Source organism: Schistocerca nitens, chromosome 4, assembly GCF_023898315.1.
Source record: "Schistocerca nitens isolate TAMUIC-IGC-003100 chromosome 4, iqSchNite1.1, whole genome shotgun sequence".
NCBI lineage: Eukaryota > Metazoa > Arthropoda > Insecta > Orthoptera > Acrididae > Schistocerca > Schistocerca nitens.
In genome coordinates this window covers 125,722,748-125,736,652 of record NC_064617.1, presented here as the reverse complement: position 1 = coordinate 125,736,652, position 13,905 = coordinate 125,722,748, and the positions used below count along the sequence as shown (strand labels likewise).

Below are 13,905 nucleotides of genomic sequence, written 5' to 3'. Positions count from 1 at the left end.
TAATGTTATGACATTCGAAATGTATAGGGCGCTTTGCTGATAAACCTACACAGTCCTACAGCGTCCCGAGATGACGTGACCGGACTGGCAATGTGTGTTGACGACTCAAAACCTGCTTACTCCAGAGATATTTCTGCTCTCTGACTGACACTTCGAGCAACAGCAATCTTTGTCAGTGGAAATATTTGTATATCTTGCGCCTTGTTTGGTAGTTGTGTATGTGAACTCTGGATGGCGCGAAATGTTTGTTTACATGGTTTCGCGCTGTTACAAGCAAAATTGTGTCAAAAGATTTATGAAAAATGACTAGGAAAGTGAATACATTACTTTGTGTGTCAGCCAAAGTGGTTGTTCACCCAATATAAAATTTTTCCCTTTCACAGTCCTGGATCAGAATGGATGTGTATCCAGAAGCCGAAACCGAAACGACGTTAGATTTGAAAAATTTTACGTGCGGAAGTGAAGAAACAAAACAAAGTGTTATCCATCAAATTGACAAGGAATCTTCGAGCAAGCTTTGCTCAGCACAGGTACATATTGTTCCGTTTTGTGTTCTGTTGGTGGTTTCAGACTTGCGCATACAAATTGTTTCCAATTTCAGGTAGTTTTAAATTTGGCAGTTGCTGTTAAAGAACTTGTTGAAAATAGTTTGGACGCTGGTGCACGCAATATAGACGTATTTTTGAAAGACTATGGAAGTGATACAGTAGAAGTCTGTGATGATGGATCGGGCGTCGTTGAAAGAGATTTTCAGGCTTTGAGTAAGTATGGAGATCGCAAAGAACAATTTCCAAAATTATCTTTATTGTATAGATAAGACAGCGCAAAGAGTTATAGTATGACGAAAGTTAATGGAGTATTTAGTTGCAACTTTTCTTCTCGTTACCGCTTTGGTTTGTTGCTTTGGGGGAGGGACCAAACAGCATCACCGCGGCTTTACTGATCTTTGCGATCATGGAAAAAGTGTATGTGACGTTGAGGAAGCCACAGCAAACCAGCAGTTGGTCATGTATATTGTAGTTTTACTTCAATGCATGCTTTTTTTGGTTTGGTTTTTTTTTAGGGGTGTACAGTGCAACTCGGCATAATGAAAGGCATTAAAGAGCCATAGGGGATGTGTGAATGTGAGGATTCACTGGATTAACCGAAACCTTGGCTACCTCTTCACAAACTCACAAATTAACTGTTACATATGACCTAAACTAAACCTTGTGAAACACTACACGTCAGTATGCTATTATAATGTACATTCAAAAAAATAATACAGTGTTGTCAGTGTTCCATTCTCTTTTTGCTTTCACATTTATAATGCCACAGCACGGTGGTATGAAGATGACTTATACTACTGGTAGGTTCAGTTGACCCATTTCACCCTATCCCTTCTATCATCATCATCCATTTACACGAATATTAATAAAGTCAGGTACAAAAGTGTGCAGATGAGTTCTTGGCAGGTGTTTAGTTTGCTGATGCCTCCAAACACCAGATTTCTGTTGAGGGAAGAAAACTTTCAGGAACACACAATCCATTAGCTGTGTTTCTTCTGTAATGGGCAATTTAGTTAACTATAATAAATTGTGTTTAATGCTCGTACAGTTCTCAACCAATTAAATATTGGAAGGTTCCAAGTAGTTTAAAGGAATCAGTAATTTTTATTCCAGCTTTTTCTGTTATCATACCAGAAATCTCTTTGGTTTTAATTGATACAGTTCTTAAAGGGAATGGGTAATCCTTACTGCTTAACAGGTATGGAAATGAAAAGAGAATCAGCAATGTTAGTTTAAAATTATTTATTTACTGTTGTGTGTTTGCACCAGCCATAACACTTTCCTTCTGTGAATGTTGTTCTTGGGTACAGAATAAGATAGTTCTATGTTATAAGCAGCTGGAGATTGCCCTGACTACTGTCAGATGATAGGAAACTGAGTACAGCTAGTGTACTGTTAGGGCTACAAGTACCTCAAGTACTATCATCTCCTGTGGATATTATCTCCTCTATGGGAAGTACAGAATCTATCAACATTTGTTCACTTGACTTAGTGGTATGACATTGGTAGGTCTACATCAAGAGTGTTCAGACAAGGTAGTACTGTGGGCTGCAAACCCTTCGCAGTGACAACGGAAGGGCCGTAAGCACAAAAAAATTACCATATACATAATTAGTTCACACCATGTTGTTGTTGTTGTTGTGGTCTTCAGTCCTGAGACTTGTTTGATGCAGCTCTCCATGCTACTCTATCCTGTGCAAGCTTCTTCATCTCCCAGTACCTACTGCAACTTACATCCTTCTGAATCTGCTTAGTGTATTCATCTCTTGGTCTCCCTCTACGATTTTTACCCTCCACGCTGCCCTCCAATGCTAAATTTGTGATCCCTTGATGCCTCAAAACATGTCCTACCAACCGATCCCTTCTTCTAGTCAAGTTGTGCCACAAACTTCTCTTCTCCCCAATCCTATTCAATACCTCCTCATTAGTTACGTGATCTACCCACCTTATCTTCAGCATTCTTCTGTAGCACCACATTTCGAAAGCTTCTATTCTCTTCTTGTCCAAACTGGTTATCGTCCATGTTTCACTTCCATACATGGCTACACTCCATACAAATACTTTCAGAAACGACTTCCTGACACTTAAATCTATACTCGATGTTAACAAATTTCTCTTCTTCAGAAACGATTTCCTTGCCATTGCCAGTCTACATTTTATAACCTCTCTACTTCGACCATCATCAGTTATTTTACTCCCTAAATAGCAAAACTCCTTTACTACTTTAAGTGTCTCATTTCCTAATCTAATCCCCTCAGCATCACCCGATTTAATTTGACTACATTCCATTATCCTCGTTTTGCTTTTGTTGATGTTCATCTTATATCCTCCTTTCAAGACACTGTCCATTCCGTTCAACTGCTCTTCCAAGTCCTTTGCTGTCTCTGACAGAATTACAATGTCATCGGCGAACCTCAAAGTTTTTACTTCTTCTCCATGAATTTTAATACCTACTCCGAATTTTTCTTTTGTTTCCTTTACTGCTTGCTCAATATACAGATTGAATAACATCGGGGAGAGGCTACAACCCTGTCTCACTCCTTTCCCAACCACTGCTTCCCTTTCATGCCCCTCGACTCTTATAACTGCCATCTGGTTTCTGTACAAATTGTAAATAGCCTTTCGCTCCCTGTATTTTACCCCTGCCACCTTCAGAATTTGAAAGAGAGTATTCCAGTTAACGTTGTCAAAAGCTCTCTCTAAGTCTACAAATGCTAGAAACGTAGGTTTGCCTTTTCTTAATCTTTCTTCTAAGATAAGTCGTAAGGTTAGTATTGCCTCACGTGTTCCAACATTTCTACGGAATCCAAACTGATCTTCCCCGAGGTCTGCTTCTACCAGTTTTTCCATTCGTCTGTAAAGAATTCGCGTTAGTATTTTGCAGCTGTGACTTATTAAACTGATAGTTCGGTAATTTTCACATCTGTCAACACCTGCTTTCTTTGGTATTGGAATTATTATATTCTTCTTGAAGTCTGTGGGTATTTCGCCTGTCTCATACATCTTGCTCACCAGATGGTAGAGTTTTGTCATGACTGGCTCTCCCAAGGCCATCAGTAGTTCTAATGGAATGTTGTCTACTCCCGGGGCCTTGTTTCGACTCAGGTCTTTCAGTGCTCTGTCAAACTCTTCACGCAGTATCTTATCTCCCATTTCATCTTCATCTACATCCTCTTCCATTTCCATAATATTGTCTTCAAGTACATCGCCCTTGTATAAACCCTCTATATACTCCTTTCACCTTTCTGCCTTCCCTTCTTTGCTTAGAACTGGGTTGCCATCTGAGCTCTTGATATTCATACAAGTGGTTCTCTTCTCTCCAAAGGTCTCTTTAATTTTCCTGTAGGCAGTATCTATCTTACCCCTAGTGAGACAAGCCTCTACATCCTTACATTTGTCCTCTAGCCATCTCTGCTTAGCCATTTTGCACTTTCTGTCGATCTCATTTTTGAGACGTTTGTATTCCCTTTTGCCTGCTTCATTTACTGCATTTTTATATTTTCTCCTTTCATCAATTAAATTCAATATTTCTTCTGTTACCCAAGGATTTCTATTAGCCCTCGTCTTTTTACCTATTTGATCCTCTGCTGCCTTCACTACTTCATCCCTCAGAGCTACCCATTCTTCTTCTACTGTATCTCTTTCCCCCATTCCTGTCAATTGTTCCCTTATGCTCTCCCTGAAACTCTCTACAACCTCTGGTTCTTTCAGTTTATCCAGGTCCCATCTCCTTAAATTCCCACCTTTCAAAAATATTCTTTTTTATGTAACAAATTTAGTTACAACAGTATATTTTTGTAGGAGCAATATTTACACAGTTTAATTTCAAAAAAATACTCCATTGATTTCACAATTGCTTTTATGTGTGGCTCAATTTTTGTAGTAGACAAGTGCAAAATTGACGCATCATTTGGCAGGCAGTTCCTTTTTTTATTTTTTACAATTCATTATGGAAATACATTGTTCGCATTCATCCGATGAGGCAAGCGCATTTTAATGCATTAGCTACCATAACTTTGATTGTTTGCAGTGACACAAAGACAGAGACTCAACAGATTTGCTTCGTAATACAAGAGACAAAAAAAATAGAAAAGAATGAATGGTCAGGGGCAGGCTGCCATCGTATTAATGATGGACCCCACTCTGTGAATCCCTGGTCTAGGGTCTCTGAACAAGGGAGACAGGAATCAGACAGAAATAAGTTGTATTATACTCAGCCTTTAACCAACAAGTTCTATGTCCTATCTTCCACTGAAATCGAGACTGAGTCAGTGAGACTTGTTGGGAAACATGCTGTCTCCTATGCTAAGAGTAAGCAAACACAAAAGGGTAGGGGACTAGTAATCACTGGCAGTTCAAATATCTGGTAAACAATGGTACTCCTTAAGAAAATGGCGGCAGGGGATGGGAACGTTCAGCATGTGCGTTCAGAGTGTATGTCTGGAGACCACATTCAGAATGTTGAAGATGCAGTTCCAGCAGTTACTGAAGGACCAAACAATGTCTATCATTTGGGCTCTGAGGTCATACTTGAATCATTCCAGTGGCTGACAGAGAAAGTTGGGAACATCAGCTTTGCTCACTGAATTTCAGTGAACCTCAAAATCTACATAGCATGGTCCCCAGAACAGTGTCGCCGTAACTGCCATCTGTGTCACGTCTGCTGTGCAGCGAGCTACGTTAATTTAAGTGTTAACTGTATTTTTCTTACTTGTCACTTATTCTTCCATGTGTTTTTGCTTTTAGAAAGCTTTAATTGTCGAGTGCTAGTAATAGTGTTCCATAGATTTCGTGTTTGTTTTGAATACAGTCAGAGAGAGTCCCTTTAGTCAGCCATAGTGCCAGTAGTGCTAGAGTTTGTTTTGAATACAGTCCAGAGACAGGTAGTGCTATTTTCATTGTTTTCTACAAGAAGTGTCTAGTAACCACAGTTTAGTCAACTATCAGCTGCCTTTAGTGAATTAGCAGTCTAGTTAAAAGTTGATTAACTCTCTATAGTAAATTGATTTCTTAGGATGGATAGGATGTGTGACTGCTGTGTACGGACGCAGGAGGAGCTGGCCACTGTTCGCGAACAGCTGAGCATGTTGGTGGCCGTGGTCAGCCATCATCAGGCTGCTGTCTTGGAGTGTAGCGGCAGTGGGGAGTCTGGTGCATCGCATGGTACACCCCAGGTGTTACATGCTTCACCCATTGTCCCTGCTGTCGAGACATCTTCGCGGGTACCGGGCGCGGTTGGGCCACCCTCTCCCCAAGGGGAGTGGCGGGTTCAGCGGCATTCGCGGCGCACGAGGCGGAGGGTAAATGTGGAGGCTGACCGTGTGGCATCGCCCGCTCTGCCTGTGAGTGGACATGTGGCCGCTCCTTCAGCAAGGTCCGAACAGGCACATGGTGGGAGGGGTTTATTAGGATTGGGAGCTCCAACATTTGGCGGGTGATGGAGCCCCTTAGGGAAATAGCGGAAAGGTCGGGGAAGAAGGCCAGTGTTCACTCTGTCTGCTTGCCGGGGGATCTCATCTGAGATGTGGAGGAGGCCCTGCCGGTGGCGATAGAGAGCACTGGGTGTACCCGACTGCAAATTGTTGCTCACATCAGCACCAATGACTCCTGCCATCTGGGTTCAGAGGTCATCCTCAGTTCATACAGGCGGTTGGCGAGTTGGTGAAGGTGGAAAGCCTTGCTCGCGGGGTGGAATTTGAGCTAACTATTTGTAGTATCATTCCCAGAACCGATTGTGGTCCTCTGGTTTGGAGCCGAGTGGAAGGCTTTAACCAGAGGTACAGATGATTCTGCGGAGATATGGGGTGCAAATTTCTCGACCTCCGCTATCGGGTGGAGAAATGTAGGGTCCCCCTGAATAGGTCAGGCATGCACTACACGCAGGAAGTGGCTACAAGGGTAGCGGAGTACATGTGGAGTGCACATGTGGGTTTTTTAGATTAGAGAATTCCCTCCCTAGGCCTGACAAGACGCCTCCTGAGACGCGGCAAGGTAGGAGTAGGCAAAATGCAACAGGGAATAATAATATTAATGTGCTAATAGTAAACTGCAGGAGCGTCTATAGAAAGGTCCCAGAACTGCTCTCATTAATAAACGGTCACAATGCCCACAGGGACAGAAAGTTGGCTGAAACCAGATGTAAACAGTAATGAAATTCTAAACTCATATTGGACTGTATACCGCAGAGACAGGCTGGACAGTGAAGGGGGAGGCGTGTTTATAGTGATAAGAAGTGCAATAGTATTGAAGGAAATTGACGGAAATCCGAAATGTGAAATAATTTGGGTGAAGGTCACGGTTAAAGCAGCCTCAGACATGGTAATTGGATGTCTCTATAGGCCCCCTGGCTCAGCAGCTGTTGTGGCTGAGCACCTGAAGGATAATTTCGAAAATATTTCGAGTGGATTTCCCCACCATGTTATAGTTCTGGGTGGAGATTTTAATTTGGCGGATATAGACTGGGAGACTCAGACGTTCATAACAGGGGGCAGGGACAAAGAATCCAGTGAAATTTTTTTAAGTGCTTTATCTGAAAACTACCTTGAGCAGTTAAACAGAGAACCGACTCGTGGCGATAACATATTAGACCTTCTGGTGACAAACTGACCCAAACTATTTGAAACAGTTAACACAGAACAGGGAATCAGCGATCATAAAGCGGTTACTGCATCAATGATTTCAGCCATAAATAGAAATATTAAAAAAGGTAGGAAGATTTTTCTGTTTAGCAAAAGTGACAAAAAGCAGGTTTCAGAGTACCTGACGGCTCAACACAAAAGTTTTGTCTGAAGTACAGATAGTGTTTAGGATCAGTGGACAAAGTTCAAAACCATCGTACAATATGCGTTAGATGAGTATGTGCCAAGCAAGATCGTAAGAGATGGAAAAGAGCCACCATGGTACAACAACCGAGTTAGAACACTGCTGCAGAAGCAAAGGGAACTTCACAGCAAACATAAACATAGCCAAAGCCTAGCGGACAAACGAAAATTACGCGAAGCGAAATGTAGTGTGAGGAGGGCTATGCGAGAGGCATTCAATGAATTCGAAAGTAAAGTTCTATGTACTGACTTGGCAGAAAATGCTAAGAAATTTTGGTCTTATGTCAAAGCGGTAGGTGGATCAAAACAAAATGTCCAGACACTCTGTGACCAAAATGGTACTGAAACAGAGGATGACAGACTAAAGGCCGAAATACTAAATGTCTTTTTCCAAAGCTGTTTCACAGAGGAAGACTGCACTGTAGTTCCTTCTCTAGATTGCCACACAGATGACAAAATGGTAGATATCGAAATAACGACAGAGGGATAGAGAAACAATTAAAATCGCTCAAAAGAGGAAACGCCACTGAACCTGATGGGATACCAGTTCGATTTTACACGGAGTACGTGAAGGAACTTGCCCCCCCTTATTGCAGCGGTGTACCATAGGTCTCTAGAAGAGCGTAGCGTTCCAAAGGATTGGAAAAGGGCACAGGTCATCCCCGTTTTCAAGAAGGGACGTCGAACAGATGTGCAGAACTATAGACCTATATCTCTAATGTCGATCAGTTGTAGAATTTTGGAACAAGTATTATGTTTGAGTATAATGACTTTTCTGGAGACTAGAAATCTACTCTGTAGGAATCAGCGTGGGTTTCGAAAAAGACAATCATGTGAAACACAACTCGCGCTATTCGTCCACGAGACTCAGAGGGCCATAGACACGGGTTCCCAGGTAGATGCCGTGTTTCTTGACTTCTGCAAGGCATTCGATACAGTTCCCCACAGTCGTTTAATGAACAAAGTAAGAGCATATGGACTACCAGACCAATTGTGTGATTGGATTGAAGAGTTCCTAGATAACAGAATGCAACACGTCATTCTCAATGGAGAGAAGTCTTCCGAAGTAAGAGTGATTTCAGGTGTGCCACAGGGGAGTGTCATAGGACCGTTGCTATTCACAATATACATAAATGACCTTGTAGATGACATCGGAAGTTCACTGAGGCTTTTTGCAGATGATGCTGTGGTATATCGAGAGGTTGTAACAATGGAAAATTGTACTGAAATGCAGTAGGATCTGCAGCGAATTGACGCATGGTGCAGGGAATGGCAATTGAATCTCAATGTAGACAAGTGTAATGTGCTGCGAGTACATAGAAAGAAAGATCGCTTATCATTTAGCTACAATATAGCAGGTCAGCAGCTGGAAGCAGTTAATTCCATAAATTATCTGGGAGTATGCATTAGGAGTGATTTAAAATGGAATGATCATATAAAGTTGATCGTCGGTAAAGCAGATGCCAGACTGAGATTCATTGGAAGAATCCTAAGGAAATGCAATCCGAAAACAAAGGAAGTAGGTTACAGTACGCTTGTTCGCCCACTGCTTGAATACTGCTCAGCGGTGTGGGATCCGTACCAGATAGGGTTGACAGAAGAGATAGAGAAGATCCAACAGAGAGCAGCGTGCTTCATTACAGGATCATTTAGTAATCGCGAAAGCGTTACGGAGATGATAGATAAACTCCAGTGGAAGACTCTGCAGGATAGACGCTCAGTAGCTTGGTACGGGCTTTTGTTGAAGTTTCGAGAACATACCTTCACCAAGGAGTCAAGCAGTATATTGCTCCCTCTTATGTATATCTCACGAAGAGACCATGAGGATAAAATCAGAGAGATTAGAGCCCACACCTAGGAATACTGACAATCCTTCTTTCCATGAACAATACGAGACTGGAATAGAAGGGAGAACCGATAGAGGTACTCAAGGTACCCTCCGCCACACACTTTCAGGTGGCTTGCGGAGTATGGATGTAGATGTACATGTAGATTGTGACCCTCTGATTTATAGTCAGCTAGAAGATTTGAACCAGATACTTGGAAGGTTCTGTGACAAGGTACCATAGATTGCAACTTGCTAGATTTGCCTTTTAGGGTTGATAACTGTAGGGCCCTCTTTAATAGGCTGCTTACCCATGTAGCTGTGTGCAGGGCATACACAAGTTTTTATAGATTAGTTCTCTCTCCATCTAGTCCATATAATGACAGATGTAGGGGACTCTGAAGTAGCAGTATAAGATCAAAAGAAATGTTTCACACAGCTGAGAGTATTGAAATCCTAGTGCTCAACTACTGAAGCAGTGCCAGAGTATCAAGCACTCCTGAAAAGCACTGGATCTCATGTACTACAATTTAGATAAAGCTGGTTAAACCCTGAACTTCATAGCATTGAGATTTTTGTTGAAAATTTAAGTGTATATTTAAAGTAAAGGCTAATGGCAAATGGGCTTGGTGTATTTGTCAAAGTAAACAAAAAGCTCAAATTCACCAAGATAGAAATTAAAGCTAAATGAGAATTTGTTTGGAAAAGGATTACTATCAAGGATGGGCATGAACTTATAATTGTATTTTTCTATTGATTGCTAAACTGAGCCTCAGATGTAACCAAAAACTTGAGAAGAAAACCTCAGTTCACTAGTACATATGTTCCCCAATCAGACTGTCATTGTTGGAGTAGATTTTAATCAACAATAAATTGGGATATTCACAGTTTTGTAAGTGAGGGTGTGACGAGATACCCTTCAAAACAATATTAAATGTATAGGCTACTCTGAAAACTACCAAGAACAGATAGTTTGGAAACCCACTTATGATGTGATAGAAATATATTGGATCCAATGGCTACAAATAACCGACATCTTTGAGAATGTCCACAATGAAAATTGTGTCGGTGACCATGGAGCATCTGAAGCTACAGTGATAAGCAGAGTGCAAAGGGCAGCTTAGAAAAATTATTGGCCATCCACTGGAACAGTGTGTGTGTGTGTGTGTGTGTGTGTGTGTGTGTGTGTGTGTGTGTGTGTGTGTGTGTGTGTGTGTCACTGGAACAGTGTGTGTGTGTGTGTGTGTGTGTGTGTGTGTGTGTGTGTGTGTGTGTGTGTGTGAACAATGCGTGAAGTCTTCAAGGACTATCGTACTAGAATATTATCAAAAGTTCTCTTTAAGAACCTATAGAAATTCTAGTAATATGGAAAAGCTTTTGGTAGCCCCAAGTTAGTGTCCAGACAGTCATGGGTGACACAGGAACTGCAATTGAAGAGAGCAAAACAAAGGCAGGAATGCTGTGCCCCATTTTCAAATGCTCCTTTAAAAAGGTAGGCCAGGAGTTTTGCCCCAGTTTAATTCTTGCTCTGTTACCAAGATAAATGAAGTAGATATTAGTATCAGTGCTATTGAGAAACATTTGAAATTTCTAAAATTGACCAAAGCTCCAGTGCCGAATGGAAGCACTATCAGATTCTACACAGAATTCCTGGGAAAGTTGACACCCTCTTTTTAACTATAATGTACCATAGATCATGCGAACAAAAAAACTGTGCCCCATAGTTGGGAGAAAGCACAAGTCACACTCACCGATAAGAAGGTTAGCAGAAGTGATCCACAAAACTACCATTCAGTTTCTTTGACACCAATCTAGGTATTGAGTGAAATTTGTGACTGGGTGGAGAATGTCTTGATAGCTAGGATGCAGCCTGTTACTTTGAATAGACTGTCGTCAACAGGAGCTTCAGTTGTGCCACAGGGAAATGTGTTGGGACCTTGCTGTTTGTATCGTATATTAATGACCTTGCAGGTAATGTTAACAGTAGCCTCAGACCTCTTTTCAAATACTGCTTGTAAAAAGCTATACAAATACTGAGTCAGATCTTGATGAGATGTCAAGGTGTTACAAAGATTTACAACTTGCTTCAAATGTACAGAAATGTACTATTCTACTGCAGAGCAACACATTTTATTACACAGAAAATAGGGGTGCACTGTAATCACCTGATAGTTCGTGTCTCCACTGCATGTCAGATCATCATAAATTGTAGAAACACCAAGAGAATAATGCGGATAGTCCAGGATCAAGGAAATCTGTCAATCTATAGAACAGCAATAAAAAATGTAGGCCAGTTGGAATGCAGTAAACAGTCAAGTCACAAAAGAATGGTGTAACCTAGGTAGAGATTTTAGCGTAACAGTGTCTTGCAGCTGCCTGGCAGCCATATTTTATCTCTGGTTTGATGCCAACAGACAGACCCATATGATGTCAGCTGAATGAGTCATTAATAGCAGACATCGTAGGGTATCAACGGTGCTGTCAGATGACAGAGATGTAACACCTCTGCCTTGCTTTAATCGGTGTGTACGGCAGGAAGTGTCCCTGTCGGAATCATTACCACCGTAAAGGAGAGGATAGATGTGGATAGGTGATCCACCTAACGGTTTGCTGTTGATCTCTGTGTCTGGTGTCACTGTGTCCCCAACTTGTGATGGGAACATGGTGCTAATGCTGGAGTTGGCTGGAGCTGCTGATCCAGTCTCTGTGTCCCTGCTGGAAGTGAGCAGTGCTGTAGGAGGGAAAGGGTCCAATTTCACAATGAATCAGCTCCAGTAGCACTTAAGCTTGTTACTGTGGCTTTAATGGATGTCTGAAGTTGTATTCAGCTGGCCCTGGGGATAGTGGTGGTTGACCTGAGGTAGAAGCTGCTAAGTGTGGGTGCAACTTGTTGACGTGTTCTACTATCAGGCACCATTGATGTCAACTGTGAATGTTTGGTGTCCCCAGGCGGCACTGATGACACCTGGTATCCATCCTGGGCCCTCCCAAAGTTTGAGTTCAAACCTCTGTGCCCAGTGAGTAGCAAGTGCAATGTTTGGACTGGTGTAAGTGTGTTGTAGGCCCCAGGAGGCCTCAGAGGGTTCACTGTCAGTGGCCTTGCATCAGTTCTGCCCGAGTTCATCCCTGTATCATTGTGGTCCTGTAGGAGAGCAGGTGCTGGGTTAGGACCTTGGTCTTGCGTGTTACTGATGGCATCTTCTGCAACTGCACCTTAAAGGTGTAGACAAACTGCCTGGCTTCACCATTGGAGGCTTGGTGTAATGACACTGTTGTCTGGTGCATTATGCTGTTCCAAGAGCATATATCCTTAAACCTAATGGATGGAAATTGAGGGCCAGTGTCTGTAAAAATTGTTTCTGCCCCCCCCCCCCCCCCCCCCCCTTTGAGGTCAGAAATATTCTGCAAGGTGCTTATTGTCTCCCTTGCTATGGGATTTGATATTCAGACTATGTAAAGAAATTTGGAAAATTAATCTGTGACAATGAGCCACATATCTCTGAGGAAAGGGCCAGTGATGTCCACATGGAGGCACTGCCAAGGCTGCTGCAACCTAGGCCGGGTTTGAAACCCTTGAGGTGCTTCTGACTGGCTCGATGTCAGCTCTCACAGAGCAAGCTGTGCTCTCGATGTCCTACTTGTTGTTGGGCCTTAGGAATGCCAGTTTATGAGTGTCCTCATGTGTCTTATCTCCCAGTGGTCAGTGTGTAGTATGTTTACTTCTCACTGACACAGAGGCAGTAGGATGAGCACCTTGCAGCTGTTGTCATCTGATTTCAGCATCAGTACTCCTTGTACCTTGTTGATCTTGTCTTATAGGGAAAGGTCTGTCCAGATTTCTGGTAGAGAGTGGGGTGGGCAGTGGACAAACTTATTAAATGTATTTCATAATGTGTTTGAGGATAAGATCCTCAGCTGTATTCTTCCCAATTACAGAAGCAGTTACAGAAAACTCTTGTAAGCAGTTTTCTAAGATGTAACCTATTTGAAAGCACTGTGTTTCCTGAAATTCAAATGTGGGATCTGGTCCCATAATAGCCTGGAAAGGGCACCTGCATTAGCATATTATGCTCTTGGCTGACAATGAATTAAGTAATTGTTATTGCTGAGGAAGAGGTCCCAGAATTGCAGACGTTACGTGGTTTTTGTGAAAGGCAGTTCTTAGGACTGAACAAGGAAATTAATGGCTTATGGTCTGCTATGAGGTAAAAGAAATGTATGGAATAAAGAAATGTATGGAACTTTCAGATACCAAATATTATAGCTAGTGTGCTGCTTTTTTTTTCTATGAGTGATTGATCCGGGGTAATGTAGTCATTTTAGATGTGTGTGCAATGGGTTGTTCATGCCTATAATCACTGTGTGAAAAAACTATGGCTCTGATGCCATGTTGCGAAACAACAATGGCCAAAATAAGGCATTTTGAGGGGACATGTGTCACCTGACAAGGAACAAACTGTAGATAATGTTTTAGCTTGTGAAAAGCCTCCTGGCACCGATTTGTCCATTCATATTTTTCACTGTTCTTGTGTAGCTTCTTAAGGAGTTTTATGATCTGGGCAGCACTTGCTATAAATTTGGCGTGATAATTTATTGTATTTTGATGAGAAAAGACTGAAGGCATTTTAACTTTGAAAGAACTCATTACTATTATTATTATTATTATTCTGGCTTCCACATGTTGCTGAGTAGGTTGAAATCCTTTACAACT

At 41.9% G+C, this 13,905-nt stretch overlaps 1 protein-coding gene across 1 annotated transcript in view; it reads left to right on the top strand.

Annotated features, from left to right (window-relative positions):
- Window positions 1–226: 226 nt before the first annotated feature.
- The window catches only part of LOC126252772 (mismatch repair endonuclease PMS2), a 160,097-nt gene continuing 146,418 nt past the window's right edge, over window positions 227–13,905 (top strand). Inside the window, exons 1-2 of the mRNA XM_049953699.1 lie at window positions 227–530; window positions 602–761. Coding sequence (XP_049809656.1) covers window positions 396–530; window positions 602–761 — 295 coding nt within the window. The 5' untranslated portion in view covers window positions 227–395. The remainder of the gene's footprint in view (window positions 531–601; window positions 762–13,905) is intronic.